At 40.0% G+C, this 21,550-nt stretch overlaps 1 protein-coding gene across 3 annotated transcripts in view; it reads right to left on the bottom strand.

Moving 5' to 3' along the window:
• The window catches only part of EPHA3 (EPH receptor A3), a 216,187-nt gene that overhangs the window by 39,751 nt on the left and 154,886 nt on the right, over positions 1-21,550 (bottom strand). For 2 of the 3 annotated variants that reach the window (XM_062623993.1, XM_062623996.1), the window contains 4 exons: positions 12,637-12,761; positions 5,853-6,015; positions 3,411-3,513; positions 2,882-2,949 (listed from right to left, as the gene is read on the bottom strand). In XM_062623993.1, coding sequence (XP_062479977.1) covers positions 2,882-2,949; positions 3,411-3,513; positions 5,853-6,015; positions 12,637-12,761 — 459 coding nt within the window. The remainder of the gene's footprint in view (positions 1-2,881; positions 2,950-3,410; positions 3,514-5,852; positions 6,016-12,636; positions 12,762-21,550) is intronic. The other variant, XM_062623994.1, reaches the window with a different exon arrangement.

Genomic DNA, 21,550 nt, shown 5'->3' with positions numbered 1-21,550 from the left:
AGTAAAACAAAAAGTAATTGGCTGTATATTGCTGTTGGTTAGAAATCTTGTAAATGCTCCTTTCCGTCCATGCTGGATGCACGTTACAGGCTCCCTTGTACCCCCACTAAACATAATTAAAAGCTTCTGCACCGTGGGGTTTTTGGCTGGAGATTTTTAACGCTGACCCCAGAGGTTCCCAAGACCAGGTGATGGGTGACTGCAAGGAGAATAATCCCTTCACGCCAATAATTAAGGACAGCCTGTATAGTAACTGGGTTCTGTCATGAAAAACAGATAATAAACACATGCACATGTGTTAAGCTGCGCTACTTTACAGCTCATTCTGCGCAAACATAATAATTTACATTTTCATTTTAACAGCATGAATTGCCCTAAAGGTAGCAAAAAAATAAAAAGGGCCTAGCCAGAGAAGGCAGAGGGAGAGGATCTGAGGAGGTGAAACATTTTTGCTCCTTTGAAGCAATATTATAGGATTTGTAATAAGGCTGCAGGGAATAGGTCATGGCTGGAGCCTTTTTTAAAGTAATTCAGAATAAACCGACTGAAATAAACCAGCTGCTGTATTTAAGATGCTGAAAGTTTACGACAGCCATGGAAGTTACTTTATCCTTTTTTTTATAGTTCATGGGAGCAATTTTCTTATTCTTTGAGAAAGACTGCAATTTGGTAGAATAAAGTTTCAACAGCCACACATGCACATGCATACAAATCCCAACACAAATATCTGCAAAAATCAATAAATCATTTCCAAGGAGTTCTAACAGAAATACCATGGTCAGCTCTGTTCTTACTACACAGTGAATCAGCATGGCACTACTCAGAAAACAGTACATAAATATCTGAAGCCAAATTAAAAGCAATTTAATCCGCAGGAATTTAACAGCACTGACATGTTTAAGAATAGTGATTGCAACTTTCCATTGTGTGGGAGTAAGGAGAGCAAATTTTGACCTGTTATTTGTCTGTGACACTTTTTTTACTGGCTGCTTTTATTTTATAACCTCATTAAATTTGGATGATGAAGCATTAATTCTATGGGCCACATGTAACCATATAGGGTTTTTTTGAGACTAGTTGGTTAGCAGTTGTTGGGCTGCACAACGCAAAGCCCACTGGTACAGCTTGTGTATCCCCTGACAGTGCAGGGGAAGGAGCACACATGTTGTGGATATACAAGCTCATGGCTCTCAGGAGATAAGGAGGGGCTCCAAACTTAGAATAATAATAATATGAACAGTCAGAGAACAGTTACTCCATTGTCACGGGGATTAGGAAGTAGCTCTAATTTCCAAGTACTGCAGGTAAATCCCTCGTTAAAATGTTAACTCAATTATATTCGGTGGGGAGGCATCTGATTATGGTACCAAGAGCACTTTTATTGCCAACGGTACAGCGCCACTGTTGCGTGAAGAAAACCCATGCACGTTAACCTTACAACATGCTAAGCAATAGATTCAACGTGGTCTGCATGGTATAGCAGGGTATTTATGCGGAGCTTAAACAGTTTCAAAGACAAACTACTGCTCCTTAGTAAAAACATGCTCATTAGACACCAAGAATTCTGTGGGTGAGAAAAAAAGAAGGAATTTCCAGTCTTGGCGTTTATGAAGGACTTTATCTTTGCCCCATAAAGATGAAAAGTAACCCAAATGCAACTATAAACCCCCCAAGAATATCCCCCCCTCCCCAGTCAGGAGTGTTAAACCATCACCTTCCCCTCCCCTCAACTTCTCCTGCTCCAAAACTATTTTCTTCCTTCTTTAAAGAAGGTATGGATGGAGCTTCTAGTCCTCACAAACCACATCTCCTCTGCTGGGGAAAAGTGCTGCAGGATTATGTACACTGCAGAGAGAATACGGGATCAGAGAGGAGCTGAAATACTGCAGGATGACATTCTCCTCTATCCATGGGCCACAGCAGGCTGCTTCTTCCTGGTAGCCAGTACAGGTGCCCAGGCTCAGAAAATCAACACTCCTTCCCCTGAGTGTCCGCTGAATAGGATCTTGCTCCATGCTGTTCCTTCCAGAGGGCACAGCCAACTGACCCAGAATAGCCATGAATAAAGTCCCATTTAGCCTTAATAAAAATAGGCAGTGAAACATCAGAAACAGATAGGCTTCAGGTTTGGCTTTTGAACACATTTCAAAAGTAACCCAGATTCCTCAGGATGAGCAAAACTTCACATCCTGAACTACATACAAAAGACAAGGGAAGTCAATAGAAAGGCTCTCTTGTCAGTCCTAGACGAGACCAGAGAAAGCACAGACATACTCATTCTTGCAAGAGGAGAATCAGGACTTGAAAAAACACGTTTGAAATGAGAGCTGGATTAAAAGTTCCCATTAATTTGTGACATACTTGCTTATGTCACGTAGTTATTCTTAATTTCAGAAACTACTCCACGTCACTTTTCAGACCGCTTAGAATAATTCCAAACTATTATTGGGTCAGCTCTGTCAAACGAGTAATTTTCACCGTCCCTTCAGTAGTCATTGAGACAGGTTTCATTGATTTTATATTTTGCTTTGTAAAGAAAATGACATCTCTTAGACTTCATACAGCTCATAATGAGGAAGCTGAAGTTACACTCCGCGTTTCAGTAACGCACAGGAATCGATATTGCATTACTAACCACACGCATTGCTTGAACATAGCGATGTTTTGCTCATTACTACTCTGAACACATACGAAAGAATTTGAAACAAAGAATAATTGTTTGGGGAAAATCTCCCTACCCACAAGAGAAGCGATAATTCTCTTCCCAATTTCACCTTGGTTTAAGTGAGGTATGACTTTTTCTTTTTAATTTGAAAAATACCAGTTATCTAGGGGATGCATTCAACAGATCTGGAAGCATTCAAAGGCTTCGGTAACTTACAATGGCCATTCCCAAAATGTAGTCTTTTCTCATCAGTGCCATGCTTAGACTTCTTGTATCCACAGAATCTACAAGCAACAGAGGGGAAAAAAAATGGAGAAATTTATACGTTAACTGCAGGTGGAAACAGAATAAAATGTTTGTTCCTCCACAATTAAATGCCTGTTTGAAAGTTTAATGATATTTACATTCTCTGTCCTCATAGAGGCATGTTATATTCTCAGGGAATTTGAGGAAATTGGCTAATGAGAGGATTTGTTGATTTTTGACCCCTACAGTTTAATTTTACAATTGCCTAAGAATGTGTTTATAGCATTTTTTAACAACTGCTGTATGACTGGGGCTGCTAACCTTAGCGGGCTCATTACTGAACACGAAGCGGCATTCAGAGCTCCTGGGCAGCAGAGAAAGGAGGAGGTACAAACAAGCCATGCTACCGCCCGATGACACCCAATTTGCCATGCTCATCAAGGCCCCTGGGGGAAATCGAAGCAGGAGCAAATGTGCAAACCAGAGGATGAAAACTAACCTCCCAATCAAGACGTACACCACAACTGTGAGGAGGATAATGGCTACTGCCGCTGAAATGGCAATCATTACGACCTGGCTGTTCTCGCTGGAAATGGAGAATGCTGCAAAGTTAACACAAAAACATATAAATAACCCCTGGAAAACATAATGCTGATTACACCACAACTGACACTTGTATATGGAACAAAGTCATCACTACATAGCATTTGGTCCCTTGCCAAAGATTTAATCTACTAAGTAATTTTTCATCAGACAAATAAATACAAGGGAAGAAAACAAAAGACTCCAGCCATCTTTGATGATCTACCAAAGTTGTTTCAACTACTGCAGGTTTTTACTCTTGCTGATTGTTAAAATGACACTTAAATATAAACATATATCTAGACACAAACATACATACCATAACATACACATGTTTTGTCATGGTCAGTAAGGAACTTTTCCTTGGCAAGAAATCCCAGCCAGTCAATAATCGTCACCCTTATTCTCATTTCTGGATGATGGGAAGTGCTTTAATGAATTAAGCTTTCCAGTTAAGCTTGACAATATCTCTGTGAAGGTTGCAAAAAGCAGGGCACACAGAGGCAGAGAGAACTATGCATGGTTAATCAGTGTCTATAGGAAAACGAAGGGCTATCTTCTACCTTACACTGGATGCTTCCCTTTGGTCCCTAAGCATGGAGCTCTGGTGTGCTAGACTGCTATGCAATGACAGGACACCTTTAGATCTTAGGTGTTATGAACAACCTTCAGCAGACACCTGAACTTCACCAAGCACAGCAGAATTAGGCTCCTCAGCTCTACTCTTCAAGTTAGCTGTCCAAAGAATGCTGAAAGTTAGCACTGCTTGTCCCCACAGATAAGACAATTTGGGTATGTGACTGCTTGGAGTCACACAATTCCCCTTGGGAAGAAGCCTTTGCCTGTTATAGACCTACAACTGCACTCCTGTTGTTATGATAACTTGGCAATAGGAAAAAAGTCATGCAGTTTGTTGTCTGTGTAACTTGCACACTTGTTATTGAGATGTGCACCACTGCCTCCTGTCACCTTCCACATTATCAGACAGCTACCTTTTTTCTTTTAATATTGCTTTGCAGAGAAAATTCATTAAGCTCTACCACTGCAACTGTTTTTTTTCTCCTTGTTGGACTTGTTTGTCCTATTTTGAGTTCCAGTTTCATCCAGTATGCCAAAGCTGCATGTTACTGCAACAGAGATCTGGATCTTTTTTAAACAATAAGCTTGTTTGCTTTTCAGAGTAAGAGCTAAAATGGAGGAGGAATAAATGGGGATGAAATACATATCTCAAAAATGCACGATGCCAAGTGAAAGACCATTTGGATTCATGCTACTCTTCTTGGTTAAAAATTTGTCACTTTTAGCAGAGCACTTTTTATACCATGGGTTCTCAAGCCTTTGCGTGGGTATATGAATAAGCCTTCTGAGAGCATATCAGAATTACAGTCCTTAGTTGTGTTACAACTCTGAACAGCAGCTCTTCTGGGAAAGCCCAGCCTTCTAAAATGCAAAGTCTTTGATTATGCATCATCAATCTACATCAGAAACTGGGTACCCAAGCAAAGGCTGACTTTTTGATGCATTAATCTACTTTCAGCTTCTAGCAAAGAGAAGGTCTGACTTACTTAGTATCAAGTGATGAGAAAGTTAACACTCAAGACTGACTCCCATTAGGAGTCTTTCTGGAGCTCTATTAAGAGTCATTCTGGCATAGTAACAGAATTTATAAACAATACCTATAAGTACATCAGTTAGATAATATAAAAGCAGTTAAATAAATCTAGGCATCAGAGGAAAGAAAAAAGGAGCACCAGACAACTAAATATCTTCCCAAAGGCCACCCAGAAGTGTTGCAACAGGAAGAAGGGGGGACCCAAACAGCCCAACTGCCTGACCAGCTACTTAACTGAATGACTATCCTTCCTGACCTGTGCATATTAGTTTCATCTCAAGGCTACCCAGGAGACATCAACAATGCTCTGCAATAGTGTGGTGAATTACACACTGACCCGCAGGAGTAATGGACCAATATAATATTAATTCTCTAAGAGCAGGGGTTTATAGTCCATGGGGTTTAGGCCACAAACTTGGAATAGTGTGAGGCTGTGAATCTGTTTTTCTACCAGACTTCCTTCCTTGGCAGGAGCCGTGGTCTAGCAAGGTATCGATTCTGGCACAAGGCAGCGGTCGAGTAGGGAATGAAAGAAAATACCACCTGTGATAGTCATGGTATACACTTTATAGCATGTTTCAAGTTTAACGATAAAATATAAAGTTATATAGTATTGCTACCCAGAAAGACGAATCATAAATAGTTGTGAGTTGCATTTACTAAACTAGAAAAGGAGCGAAAGCAGCTATTCAAATCACTCAGCAACCGGGCAGGATGTCAGTATAAGCCGTTTGAACAAATACATACAATCTGGACTGGTTTCAAATTCAAACTTGCGGCTGTTTGTCCCATATCCAGCTGCAGTTCGGGCTCGAATTTGGAAGACGTAGGTGGTATCAGGTTTGAGGCCACTGATGGTGACATTGGTGCCTTTGGCTCTCAGGATAGTATAGCTCGTCTCTTGCTCCTGCTTTTGGGAAGAGGAATTATCAGATTAAAACCAAACTCTAAAAAAACAGAAAGAAGAGGTGGCTGGCACAAAATTACTACAAGTCACCTGGAGAGCACTGGCACGTTATCTGAATATTTATGGCCTGACAAATGCTTGTGCAGTCATTCATTTTCAGTCTGCTACAAATCTCTTGATTAAGGAGAAACCTAAATCATTAGAGCTCCTCTGGCCTTCTGCTGTAAATCAAACACTAGACATGCTGAGTATATGACATTTCATTAAATGGCTTTGCATCATTTTGTCCGTCGTCTGTAATACAACAAGAAAATGAAGATTAAAATATTACTTAAAAAAGGTCATAAACCAGATTTGCCTTCTGCACTGAACTGGAAGTTGTAACAGTCCAACTTAGACATTTTAGGGCCCTGCAGAGCCATTGCAGGATGCAGTTTTTACTGCCTCACGTTTTACAAGACAGCATTTACCTTTATAACCGTCAGAAAAGAAACTCCTCTCAGGTTCCTCACCTCAGGTTTGCGAACAGGAGAGTATAATTGGTTTTCTATTATGCCATAAAAACTGAGATTGATGAGTCCATCCTCATTTGGGGAACACCCCACTGAAAACTTACTCTTGAATGAGTCTTGGCTTTAGCAGGCAGAAAGGAAACATGTTTTCTCCTTACTGCTTTTTGTTAAAGAGCAAGGCACGTGTCCAGTACAGATGATACACTCTCACACACTTAAAAGTCATGTATTTCTGGCATAATGGCTTTTTATATAAAATAAGAAACTGACCATTTTGTAATTTACCAAGTTCACACTGTGTAAAAAGCTAACCCCGATAAAAGTAAGTCTCAGTCCCACTGTAAGCACCTAGCCTAAAAATTTAAGCATGCGTTTGGAGCCTGAGGTATTGCTTATATTACTAAAGGCATCCTGTACCAAAAGAGCATTTTTGGCTTCCTAAAAATGGCAGCTGGAACTGCCTCAGGAAAAATCTTGGACAGCAGCCACACATGTGGGGAACTGTGAGAATCCCGGTTATTTAGGTTCCCCACCATGAACTTTTTTATTCTGGAGGTGCTGGGGACTTCATATGCTACACTTTTACTTTGCACACTCTGACATACATTAATACCATTGACTTTTGCCTGGTTGAAAGCAGAAACTGCCTTATGTTAATGCATGTCGGATGCAGACAATCTCATCTAATTCCTACTATCTTTTATGGCATTGCATTAGCTTGTAAGGTACTGACATTTTAGCTTTGACAACGGTAAAATGCCGATGCACAAGTACGGAGGTTGGAAAATACTCAACATAACTCAATGTCAAAGCCATCCCACCACCATGTGAAAAGCTCAACTGACTAGAGTTGTTTTAGTGTGTTTGCTCTGCAGTGCTGCCTGGAGTAAGAAAGTTAGGTTTAGTCTGAGTTAGTAGGTGGATATCAGAAACTGTTCACTTTGGTGCTACAGAAGCCTAAGTACGCTTGGCAGTCTTTGATATAAAGAGAAACAGAAACCTTTACACCACAGTTAGGGAAATTCTCAGTCTTCACATAATATTCAACATTATGCCATTATGCACATGAGCAATCACAGTGAAGGGAATGGGGTGGGGGGAGAAGCAGCTAAGCAAGTGACTAAAAGTCACTGTCTGGAATCAAAACCTCAGATAGGGTGAGCTGCACCCAATCTTCAAAGCATGACTATAAGCATGTTTGCCATGGTCCATTTTCTTTGCATACTAAAAGTAAAAAGGACATCACCATTGGACCTCCTCATAGTTTCCCAACACTCTGAAAGGTTTTCTGTTATGAATTTAGGAGAGAAAATGCATTCTAAGGAGCATATAGGCTTGTGTGAATTTATTTTGGACCTCACAAAGGCCCAGTATTGTAATTTGCAGGATTTCCTTATCTCATAATTCAGTTGAACACAGGCAACTATTTTAATTTCAAAGACATACTAATCTTGTCTTTAAAACATCAAACCTTTTGTGTACGTTATGACTGCACATTCATTTTGATCTCACTTCAGGCTGCTTTTATGAAATGCAAACATTTCCTTCTTGTGCAGATACATACGTGCAAGGGAAAAAATAGTCATGGCCTGTCTGTTAATAATCCACAATGGAACTTGGAAAATAAATGTTTAAAACAATGGTATGGAGGATGTCATGGTATCTTAGTTTATGGCCAGCTTTTTACACACATATTTCGTAAGTCATTTTTTATTTTACCAGTAATCAAATCAGTGAAACACCACATAAAAGCCCAAGTTTATCATTCTCGGGGATGAAGTAAAACTTTAGAGATACAACGCTATAGCTGCCATAAGCAAAAGGAATATACAAAAAGGAGTCAGTCTTTGCCAAGCAGGACTTTAATCAAACACTCATTTTGATGATAAATTCGAACTGGGACACACAAAGTGTATTCTTCCTGAATATGTCTGCATAGTTTACCAGACACAGCCTTTACTGGGAAGCAAATCCCACTGCTGTGTCTCATTTGCAAATAACATTTTCTAATTTTAAACTGTGTTTTACGAAAGACAGATTTGGGATACATTTAAAATCTATAGCGGCAGCAGCAGTGAGAGTGAACAGTATGCAGATTACAGATAAGCACAGTAAGTGTTTATATTATATGAGGAAGAACATTTTCTCCATCAGCTGCGTGTGAACTTGAGAGGCCAAAACCAGGCTACACATCTTTGGGAGGAACGCACAGTCCAGATACTGCTTTACCTTATTGTCAAGCATGAACTGTTCATCAATATGCCAGTTCCTACAAACCTTGTGGAGCATACATAGCTACCTACCCTCAAAGGCAGATTTAATAAGAGTTTTTAAAGCAACTAAGTGCATTTGCATATAGTTTACTTTATCAGCCTCAGAAAGAACACAAACTGGATATTTAGACAGATTTAACCAGTCTACTGAGCACACAGATTTCAATAACGGCAAAGGCAAATCTGTTTTAGTAATGTGAGAATGCAACTAAATTTCACTCATTGTTTGCAGCAGATTTCACCTAAATAAAGTGTGTGGGTTTTAGCATAAGTGTAAATCACCTATTTATATGAAGCAATTAAGAGTTTATGTGTGGTATTTAGGAGATGGCTTTTTTTGTATCTTTGCATGAAAAGATATTCCTTCCAGAGAACATAATTATGTGAGCAACAACAAGGAGGAAAGAAAAAAAGTAATATATATATATATACACACACACACATCTATATACACACACACATCTATATATATATGGCTTTTTTTATATGTAGACTTTGACAGCTGAGATGTTTAAAATCCAGCACAGCATTATGGTCTGAACTGGGGTGTCATTTGGTACCATTAACTTAACATAAAATGTTATGCCCTACCATAAAATAAATGCCTAGAAGTTCCATACAGTATTCATCTGAAAGAGGATTTTCTTTCTTTCAAATGCTTTGAATAAATAGCAACTGGGGCCTCATAACCGAGCCCTATAGATTTTTACACAAAATACAATTCTATTCCAAACACTGAAACTGAAAAACTGCCACTCTCCATTCATAATATTATCCATTAAAACCCCATAAGTTCATTCCAAAAAGTTAAAAGAGTTTCCCAACACTGTAGCTCCTAATTTCTCTAGAAACACCATATAAAGCTCTCTCTATTCTCTCTTGCTTACGCAAGTGCAATCACTGGTGAAAAAAAACCAACCCTGACAACTGAATAGGTTGAAGAAATCAAATATTTTCCACTTAGTTTATGCCAATAACACATTAGAACAACTGCATGATATCATAATTTAGATACAGGAAATTCTATTTGTATTCCAAATCTATTCTAACATCCTGAATATCAGTAACACGCAGTTGCCCATAAAAAGCACGTATTCCTTGAAATTTAAGAACAGCCTAGCAGAATAAAAAAGAAATAAAAGGAAACTGCATGGGCAAGGTATATGACAGAATTGGGCTGTACTGTTCTACTAATACTGTATTTATTAATTTCTAAGGGATTTCAAAAGGTATGGCAAATAAGAAAAATAAAACAGGAGGGCAATAGTGGCTCAGCATAAATGGTCTATCAGCAATCAGGTGTGACATGGCAGGATAAATACGCAGATTGCTAACTGTAAAAGTTGCATTTCCTAGCAGCTGAACCTTAACAGCAGCGGGGCTTTTGATGAGCACAACCAGGATGATTTCTGAAGCAGAAAATCAAATGGATGGGGCCAGTTGAAAAAGAAAGCTCTCTTTCCAAAAGAAGAAGTGAGTGGGGCTGCTGAGAGATCTCAGACTAAAAAGCAGCACCTTCCAAAGGCGTTTGGAGGAGTAAGGAAGAGTAACAGCCAAGCATGGGCCGCTCTGGCCTCAGGTAAGTTTAACACAGAAGTAGTTTTCCATCTTTTGCAATCTGCAGAGCTAAAATAGCCATAGGATTAAAGCCTCCTGACAATAGATTTGCTTTTCTTAGGCATAAACCCTGAGGAACAGATTTCTGACTCCCAAGGGACTACAGAGCACACATTAAAAACACCGGTGTCAGAAGGTTGGGTTTTTTGCTCCAAACGGTCTGGCTCCTATTGTCAAGCAGTTGGCTCTCTGGTTTAAGAAAGCTGTCTGGTGCATACTAACTCTTGATCATAGACTTCAAAGGGAAGAAACACATGTGCGAGATCAGCCTAAGACTGGTTGTCTTAGGAAGCTGTCTTCTGACAACCAGTTGCTCCATAAGACTAGATATTATCAGTGGGAATAGAAGCATGCTTCTATTACATATGATATATATATGATATATAATATATATATTATATATATCAGACTGTGCATACGACAGCACTGAATGGTGACAATTTCCTGGAATGAAAGAAGCCAATTCCAGTCCAGAACAATTTTCAAAACACAGCCAAAAAAAATACCCAAATACAAAAATAAAACTTCTCAGTTTAATTAAAATGAACTAAAAAGCACACAAGGGGAAAAATCCTCTCCCTTTGGAGCAAGTAAAACCCAAGGTTTTACTTGCTCCAATGCCACAATGCTCAACACAATGCTCAACATAGGCATGTGATAGATAGTGCACTTCATGGCACTTGCATGGACCCCCCCAAGCAAGGACTTACACCTGGGGAGACTGAAGGTTAAGCTCAGAAGGGGCTGCTGAAGCTCTTGGAAAACAAGGATATCCCCAGCAGCAGCAAGGTAGGTTTCAAATGAAACACAAGTTAATGATGCAGAGAAACAACCTGGCCCATGCAAACCAGGCTGAAGTTCTGGGGTCATTCAGGTGTTGGCTCTTGGTGAGGTAAATAGCTCTTCCAAGCCCTACTAAAAGGCAGTACATCTTTTCTTAAGAAATGTGGAAGTGTTCCCAAATAATTCCTATATCCTTTCACTGCTGAAGATGCAAAAATAAAACAACCCCAAAGTGAAAAATCCATAGGGTACTGCTCTATAAGGTGAAACTGAACTGAAATGTTAGGACGTTTCCTTCTTCGTTTAGCAGTAGATATGTTTAGACTTTAACCAAGGTCTTTGAAGCTTCAAGTGCTCACCATAACAACCATCCCCAAATCAAATGGCGTAATAATCTGGGAGAGATCTTTTCAGTATATGGCCTTCCAATCCCTATCTTTCAGCTGACGATCATGTGTGGACTATCAATACCACATTGAACCACTGCTAAGCTCCATGAGAAAACTTCCTAAAGATTAACTGAATACCCATGGAGTCGTCTTAACCACGGTTTCTAAGCGGATATTAGCACCATGTCTTCCCTGGTACGTATGAAATATAAGCCTGATTCCTAGATATGAACAGCATTAGTAAATGTTAAGTAAATTAAACCATTATTTGTGACATTTTTCCAAAGTTTGTCAACTTCATTAGCAATATGTTCTACCAAAAGGTCTCTCTGATCAATCCAAAAATGGCTAATACCACCCTCCGTAATCTTCACAATTCCTGCTTGTTTTAATTCTACCAGTAAGATTTACTAAAAGCCCCCATTTTGTTATGAAGATTCCTTTTTTTCCTATATACAGATCTATATAGGATGTAGAAATCAACAGCTGTAAACACAAGAAAACGCCAGTGAAAAGCAGAACCTGTTTAATGGCAGACTGTCTTTCGTCTGCAGTTATTTACATACAATTGATGAAGAATCCAGTTATTCATGAAAAGTAGGAACTCTCACGGTGCATACGAGCCCAAAGGATCACCCATCTCTTTACCCAATAATTTTTGTGTGAAAGATAATTGTGCCACAGGGAAGACCCAGCATATGGATGCTGACAAATAAACGTATGAACACTGACAGCATAATAGAACTGAGTAAGCAAACTGTACTCAAGGGAGAGGAAAAAAATAAAGGTATTATGGCTTGGCTGCATTAATTCCTATTTTTGTTCTGACGTGTTTGGGGATGAACTTGGTAGACAACACAGCTTAGCAATTTCACTTCACATTTTCATGATGTGCTTCTTACCAAAAACTGAACAGTTTCAACACCTAATGTCATTAAGGCAGACAGTGAATGAACCAGGGTGCCCCTGAATCCTTAATGCAAGCAAGATGCAATAATTTCATTACAGGATTACTAGCACAAAAACGTGCCCTTTGATCTTTCTTCCCACCTTCTCATAGTATTTGACTTCGTAGTCCAAGATGATCCCATTTGGATGTTCGGGTTCTTGCCAAGACAGAGACACGCTGTTCCTGGACGTCCTGTCTTTCCTTATGACTGTGATGGGGGACGGAGCTGTAAAAGGGAATGGGGTCAGGAGGGAAGAGAGAAAAGCAAAATGAGTTTATCTCTGTTCCAATCCTTGGCAAAGAGCGTTGTTTCCACTTTAAAAACTCATATGAGCATAGGTCTGAACTTGTATCAACATTCAGCAGCTGGATTATAGTCCTGGTACACATTCCTTAAAGGATACTGGCCTCAAAGAAAATGAACTGAGATTTTCTGTTCGACTGAAGGACTAGTGGCAAGACAGCAGATGGTTTCGATCTGCTACTACAGAGTAAGCAATGAAATACATTAAGTATACTAAAATACAGAACAAAAAATCAGTACTACTTATTTGTTGTAATGCTGGAGTATTATCATTACCAGATTGCATAACTCTGATAACATTTTCATATGCAAGTGCAAAATGGTACTGGGATGCATTACATACAAAGAGTTCCTGGTATCCACGGCTAGTAATAGCCATCAGCATACCGCAGAATACAGACTCCTTTATAACATTATTTGGTAAGCTCTCCAGATACAAATTGCTCCCATATACAATTCTCCTTTACCGCATTTCTTTGAAAATGAAATTCAAAGGAAAAAAATCCAGACTAAAAAATAACCTCATTTCTGATCTGTATTAATCAGCTAGGCATGACAATTGACTGCATGCCCCAGACTTACCCACTACCCACAACTTGGAAGTACTAGCAATGTTACAGAAAAACCCCATAATTACCTAAGATTCTTGAACATGAGTTCAGCTTTAGACCACCCATGTCTATGGGTGTTGTAGCTCTCTCTATGTGTTGCTCCAAGACTAGGCCTGCATTTCCTAGGCTCACTGAAAGCTATGCAATCTTTTCAATTCTTTTTATTTCTGTTTCTCTTGGGTTGCCTTTCCTTTCCAAATGCTTCTCTTTCCATCGCTTTGGCCAGAATTCATCAGATGATAGCTTACAGATCGCACATTGAAGGTTATAGCTGTCATTCAAAAAAAAATCTTTTACCAATAAACAGCCTTTTATCTTAACATGTAAAACAAATGTGTTTATAAATTCAGCATTTTGCTATCCTAATAAAAGGCTCTAGCTGATCTAAACAATATAATTTCAGCTGAATCCTATGGAGCTTTTACTGTTCATATAAAACTAGTTGCACTTTACAGGCATTACATGTTTGCAAGCCTTAGCCAGTGCCCTTTCTGTTTGGGTTTGCTTTCGTGCAAAAGAGCGTGCCAGAAAAGCCAGAAACCAAGAACTTTTAATTAAAATCAATTTTTGAAAGCTCATTCTACGCTTTATTTTGCTAAACTTTCATCAAAAACACACCACCTAGTCTTGAGTCCTCATCTAAGTACTGACATCCTCCTTTAACCGAGCGGAGCATCTAGAACACTACATACACTCACACAAGCACATAGGGACATACACACTTCCACATTTGGTCTGGGTTGAAACATATTCTCTAAGCGGTATTTTCACAGGGCACATGGTTCACAATAGCTTTCTGAGAAGATTAAAGAGTTGTAAAAGTATCCTAATTTAAATTACTGAAATCATACTTTGGAGAGGGGTTTGTGTGTTTGGTTTTAAATAGAATGGGAAGGAGCCTTTTTCTGTTTTACTCAGACTCACCAGATCTGTGCCTGCTGAAGAGCTGAAAAGCATTAGGGCAAAACGTACAGGACTGGTTTGTGATGAACATCCTTCAGTAATCCCACTTGAATTCCACTCAGGCACAAACCAGTGTTAGAGCCAAAACACAAAGCAGTTAGCTGACTGGACTGCTCTACCGTAGCCAGCTCTGTGTTAACTCATACACCTATGCTTGCTGCTTTTATGCTCTTGTGAGTCATTTTTATGTCTTAAATCAAGCAATCAATCTTTTTTTTTTGTATGGGAATAGACTGCCAAGCCCAGTACCCCAGCTGGTAACACTTTCCATTAAGGTAACATTAATACAGATTTTATGAATAATTAATATATGATTAACAGAAATGGCTTTTCCCTTAGTAAATTATGGTAATTTGTGCTATAACACATTCTCAGGGCAGGCTGAAATAATCTTACTTGCTCCAATACAGATGTGCTTTGGAAAAAAGCTTTCTTCTAACACAGCATTAATTATTTTGAGCTCATTTACACCCATCTCTGCAGATGCTACCAGTAACTTATCTCACAGCAGTTTATTAGAAAAGCATCTGCTCTGCAGTTATCAATAACATTAGGAAACATTCATATACATTTTCTAATCCCTAGGGTTTCCAAAGCTGCTTGGGAATTATACATACTGAGTATCTGGAAGAGACAGCATCCTACCACATGGACAAGAAGAGGGGAGATATATAATCATAGGGGACTCAGAGTTTCAGGCTCTTTTGACCCCATGTGCAGAACAGCAACACAACGCCGCATACCAGAACACTCCAACAGCTACTGAACCCCTGAGTTATGTATTCCAAATCTGTTTAAATAACCACCTCATTTTAACTACGTGGATTACAAAAGTTACCTAGTTTTAAGGCATTAACCTTCAGGGCATAAAGGAACAGTGTATTCAGATATTTTGGTGGTCAGTTATTTTTGCAGAGGATAAACCACACTATTTGCATACAGAGGAATGTTACGTATTTGTGGCTTAATTTTTAGTCTTGTGGGCTTTGGGGGTTGTTTCTTTTACTTTATTTGTTATTTTTTCTTTACATTTTGCTAAACTATCACAGTATCACACAGTATCACAGTATGCTAGAGATTGGAAGGGACCTCGAAAGATCATCTAGTCCAATCCCCCTGCCGGAGCAGGAACACCTAGATAATGTTACACAGGAATGTGTCCAGGCGGGCTTTGAATGTCTCCAGGGAAGGAGACTCCACAGCCTCCCTGGGCAGCCTGTTCCAGTGTTCCGTCACCCTCACTGAGAAGAAGTTTCTTCTCAAGTTTAAGTGGAACCTCTTGTGTTCCAGTTTGTACCCATTACCCCTTGTCCTATCATTGTTTGCCACTGAGTAGAGCCTGGCTCCATCCTCGTGACACTCCCCCTTTATATATTTATAGACACTTATAAGGTCACCCCTCAGTCTCCTCTTCGCCAAACTATAGAGACCCAGCTCCCTCAGTCTTTCCTCATAAGGGAGATGCTCCACTCCCTTAATCATCTTTGTTGCCCTATCTCGTATATCATCAGAGCATTTCAACATTGAAACACAAAGGATGCTAAAAAACACAGACTCAATATCTAGGTCCAGATTTCATCGTTTTCCTGCTGTTCCCATCCTCTGTGTGTTCACATTGGATTTTACAAGCAATAGCTGGCTTTGATTTGCCTCTGTGTCTCTGTGTTGATAAAACAGAGCCCTGGAGAGGACAGCCCTCACAAGAACCTCTTTTTCCAGCAGTTCCTCTCCTGGTGCTATGTCAGGTTTACAGGTCTTTGAAGCACAGGCAAAACTAAACTGTGCTGCTCCTGGGATGACTTCAGCACTGGGACCCCTCCTTCTGAAACAAGCAGAGTTGAAGGGATCAAGGATAAATCTTGAAGTAAGCATCCCCGATAGCCAGCCCTGCAGAGCCCAGTGGATGGGTGCAGAGCAGGGAGTCGGGCCCCTGTGCCTGGAGGGGCTGCCGCTCGGCACAACCTCTCACAGCTGTAGCCCTAATCTGCCTTTCCTCAAACCAGACTTCGCTGTATGCCAACAGATAGAAGTGGTCTGGCTCTTCTGCTGTGCCTGCTGCCCGGCACAACTGAAGTCTGTCTGTCTCTCTCTTATTAAATTGCTTCTTTGCTTATGCCCAGAAATGACTCCTCTACTAACACATGGGATTGACTGACAAACACATCCCACACTTTGGTTTGACCAAGATGACACAAACGGCTTCAAGATTTTCCTTTCTTAAATTAAATGACATTTAGATTGCAGAACAAGAGTACAGACACTTTAAATGTCTGCAGCTCCCACTAACACAACCAATTTTGTACTATGGCTTAGCAAATAATGGCACATTATGAAGCTTTTCAGAATAAAACGAAGTTTTACAAATTATATCAAAGCATCAACAGCAACACAAACTTACCATAATTTATTATTTAGAAAACACACATTTACTTTTTCAGACTAAGAACTTGAATAAATGCTGCTTCGGTGATTTTGGGATAAATCCTATGGCTCATATACCTCTGTGTATTTACATTTTTATTGGTGTTTTGATTAATGTATGCGTACTCTTCTTTATTCCTCACTGAATAAGAGTTAGGTTTTCTTACAATTAACTGTAGGCTTGTGTGCCCATGCATTAAGAGGTTTACATGCAATGCATGCAGAAGTGTGTTTATGCATCGCATGGCTACTATTTGGCTGGTACTCCAGCTTAACTGGTTTATGACTAGTTTAAGCAGTTAATATGAACATTCAAAACTCCCTAGAGTTATGAGGGGAAATGTACTTTGAGCACTCAATGTTGTTAGGTAGCATTTGTGACAACTGGGAATGCTGATGTTGAAAAGGTAACAAATGCAATGATCCAGGGAGCTTAAACTCACAAGTGTAAATATCTCCTCGGTCATGACTATTAAAGGTGCAAGCAAATAAGATGAAGAATCTAGTGGAGATGACAATAAAACTCTGCTCGAATTCATTTCCCAGTGAAACTGACCCCAACAGACCATTTGTTTTTCTCCAGTTTAATAGCAGCTGGAGGATTGACTTTTTCCTTATTCCTTGTTATTGTTTTCATATGTGACTGGCTTACAGATGCATATATATATATATATATATATATACTGGAAGAAAATACCCTGTTCTTGGACAGAGAGAACCCAGTATTAACTTTGGGAAGCCATGTGTGTACAACTGCTGAAACATTTAGAGTCCTGCTGTTTCTTGCTCAGGTCTCTATATCACAAATTCAATTTTAAGGAAGGATTTCATTCCACAATGGCCATGGCCAGCCCACTTCTTTTGGCTTTTGCTTGCTTTTTGCTGTCAGAATCCGAGAGTAAAATATTTCAAGCTATGCTGAAAGACAGTTATCAAGAACATACCTGAGCTGACAAAACTGACTGTATTATCCAATTTCTGCAACTACTGAATAACCGGAAGGTTTGTTTCTTTTTCTTTAGAAAATTGATGGTATTACTATCTAATCACACTACTGTAATCTGATATAAATTTTCTTTAATGTCTATGATGCCCCTAGGAGGTGATGTGGAACAAGAGCAATAAAGATGACAATCTGAATATTAAATCTGCAGCTTCCGACAGTAGGATCCCCTGGGACCCAACCCCAAACCTGTAAGGTTTAGAGGACCGGTGTCCAAGCCACAGAACTATCATACAGGTCATAATGCCAATACCAGTATTTGAATGAAGAAACTGATCCCTCAGAAGCAGTTTCTCTAGCAAAGCAAACTGGAGTCACAGAGTCAGGATACATGAGGGAAATTAACCCAGTGCAAGCATCAGGCACGCATGCATGGCTTAGTCTGCCACCAGTCGTATTGCTGCACATACACATTGCACTCAACAACCCAACATCTGGGGTTTTGTGAACCAACCTTTCTGTCTTTAGGTCTACCCAACCCTTCCACTACCAACCAGCATTCTATTCGTGGCAGAGTCCTAAGCAATGACTTGCAAATCACAATAATGATGTCACATCTCCATGGCATGATCACACTAACATGACGTCTGTGTAAACCGTTACGCTCATCCTCGGACCCGTTACATCTTGTCTGTAGATTAACATCTAAGGGGTTTCTTATAGAAGCCTGCTCACAGAAGGTAGGAATTGTACTATTTCAAACCTTCTCTGCCTGCATTGCTATTTACTTTCTCTATTGAGTGCAGTTTGAGGCACTGCCTCTCCCTATGAGGTTGTGCTGAAGCAAGCCTAATCCCACAGGCACATTCCAAGGAGGGCCAGTCAGCATTGGGTCCCCAGCTGCCTCCCAGGAGGCAGGAGGAAGAGGAAACAGTCACACTTTAACAACACTTTGGAAACCTGCTAAACCCTACATGCTCCTCTTCCAGATACAATTACCCACCTCTTCAATGCACGTGCAGACACGGTCCTTTGCCCTTTAATCTCCAGGACACATAGTTAAACTAGCACAGTATTTGGTTTGTGTTCCTGCACCTTCTCCTTGAGCTGAAGCAGGCTCAATATATTTTTTTATGACTTGGGCTGTAAAATGCGATTCTATAACATCATTAGGTGACCATCAGCCAGAATACCAAGCACCTTCCCTGTTAAAGGAATCAGGCATTTGGGAGTCCAGCCATCCCAGCAGCAAGATGCTCGGCTAAGCTTATTGGACCCTCATATCAGATCCAGGCTGGATCCTAGTAGGATACAATCATAAAGAAGCAGGTGAAAAGGTTTCCCATTTCCAGAAAAGGTCTATCAATATCTGGGTATTTTCACATATTAAAATGTGGAACAAATAAAATAGAACAAAACTTTAAGGACAAATAGAAGCAGGGTAAATTTGGACGTAACAAAGCTGTGCGGGGCAGCTGAGTAAGGAGTTAAGTTTCTCCCAGAAACAGGATTTGTTCATGGCTATTTTAATGGCTAACTACCTGCATTATGGCATAAGTGCTCAAATGCATCTGGAAGCGTGTGGACTCCAGCCTGTGGTTAGAGCCTCCAGAGTGGCTGCAGGCTTTGCACAGGTGCCATGAGAGAAAGATAGCAGGGAACTGGAAAAGGGAAAACAAGTAGGAATTACACTAAAGGGCAGCAGCTTGATTTCCATCTCAAGCGCAGAGAAAGGAAAACTTCTGGGCAGCAGCTGTCACTGGACAAGAGATTATCAGAGCTCATTTCTCACTCTTGCAAATAAATTCTAAATGAAAAGCAAACTTCATTAAGTGTTGCCCACTCATGTTCTTATTTCTCCCTCTTTTTATTAACAGAGATAGCAAATGCCTTCCGCAGAGCAAGCAAAACGTTAGACTTGCTCATATGTTTAACACATGTGTAATAAATCATGGAAACGCCATGTCCATTTGGGAAGTATCAGGCTGCACAAGGCACTCGCTTCAGGAACTGAAAATTATGGTGCCATGGCATTCACAGCTGTTATTTCAGAGAAGAGGCAAATGCTGTAGATGCTTTCAAAAGGATTCAGCCCAAAGGTACTCATAACACAAATGTTATTCTTTCTGTTCTCTGTTTGAGATGGTGATGGTGGGAGCTTTGCAAGACTTCACATTTTCACTGGATGTGTTTAAGACCGTATCAGTTTAAAATAAACAGTTTTGCTTTGCCTCTCCTACCCCATTGTTACTTTGCTTTATAGGATGTTAGAGCCTCAGGCTTCCTGGTGTGAAGTTTTTGGAACGAAGAATTTATCCACCCGGCCCATAACATCAAGAGTCAGGTGCTGAGTGTGCTTTCCCTTTCCAAGGACGTTTAGTTATTTCTTCTTTATAGGATAGCACATCCCAAGGCTGAAACCACCTTACAAAGTTGGCGTGAGTCAAACCAACGCTGTGTGTATGTGAAGACTGTGACACGCAGGGGTGCGTAACTCAAACTAAAATTTGGCTTTATATTGAAATGCTTTTAAAAAATAATTATTACATTAACAATTCCCATGGACAGGAATAGTCCCCAAACCCAAAGAAACAAGTTACATTTTTTACCCAGCTCTCCCCAGCCTGCAAATTTACTGGATGGAATAGCTTCTTGAAGCAAGGGAAGTTGATAGCTTTGTTTGCCATCAAGAGAAACACAGACTGTTTCCCTCAGTGATTACTGAGAATGCTAGCATAGATAAGGGAGAGAGAGCCTGAAGTCTAAGGAATATCATTTAACTGAGTGCTAAGCATCCTGTTTACCTTTATTTTACTATTTTACCAAGCCAAGACGTTAAATGAAAATCCACGTATAGCCTCATGTTGAAGACTGTAATAGGAGCGAGTAAACCATTACCCATTGACTGCTGAACACAATTTCAACATGACCTCTGGAAAAGGTAGCTGAAAGTACTGGAAGTGAAAAATCAAAGCTGAGGCACAAACTTCCCCTGCGAACTTTGTCTAAGGTCATGAGCATTCACATGAGCACGGTGTGCACACAGAAGACACTCATGTATGTCAGACTTTGAAGCCTCGGCAGAGCTTCCTTGACATTCAGGGGAAAAGGGATCAAAGGCTTTGCAGGCAGAACGTCTCCAGCTAATAACAGGCTATGCATGGAGTGACATTGTTAAAACACTTCCCTTTTATATCCCTAAAGGAGGAGTTTTATTGAGTTAAAATGATCCTTGAATAGCCTCCGGGCTGAACTGTAAAACACATTTGAAAAGCGTAAAATCTTTATTTATGCCAGGAACGTTTGAAACTCAAGAGATAAATGTCATTCAAAAACCCAAGTATGTCCTAGGTATTCAGTACGTAAGGGGGCACAGCTGTAATAACAGTCAGTGAACCAGAGACTCCCTACATCATGTCATTAGCTCACTTTTAATAAGTCTATCTTCTCGCCCTTTTTATAAGGGCCATAGGGAAAGAAAGAAATATATCATGCCCCAAACATCTGTGGCTTTCTCAAATTGTCTCTTAGAAGACAGATCTACTTAAGGGACCTGTCTTGGGATACAGATTGTAAAGTCCACACAACCCTTTCTAAATATGGATTTTATTTAAACAGGGAGCATCACACATCGTTTGTGAGTTGCTGAAGACAGTGCAGTCTAGCTTAACAGAATAAAGGCTGAACATGCAAATAGCATTGCAGTTCCTGCAAGTAATCAAAGATATACTGAAATAAAGCTTGGTGCTCAACTTGGCGCTGAATTTATTCCC

This window comes from Pezoporus occidentalis, unplaced genomic scaffold (assembly GCF_034315485.1).
Source record: "Pezoporus occidentalis ecotype Australia unplaced genomic scaffold, CSIRO_AGI_Poc_V1 ctg26, whole genome shotgun sequence".
NCBI lineage: Eukaryota > Metazoa > Chordata > Aves > Psittaciformes > Psittacidae > Pezoporus > Pezoporus occidentalis.
Note: the sequence above shows the minus strand (reverse complement) of the source record. Positions and strands in the feature narration are given on the sequence as shown.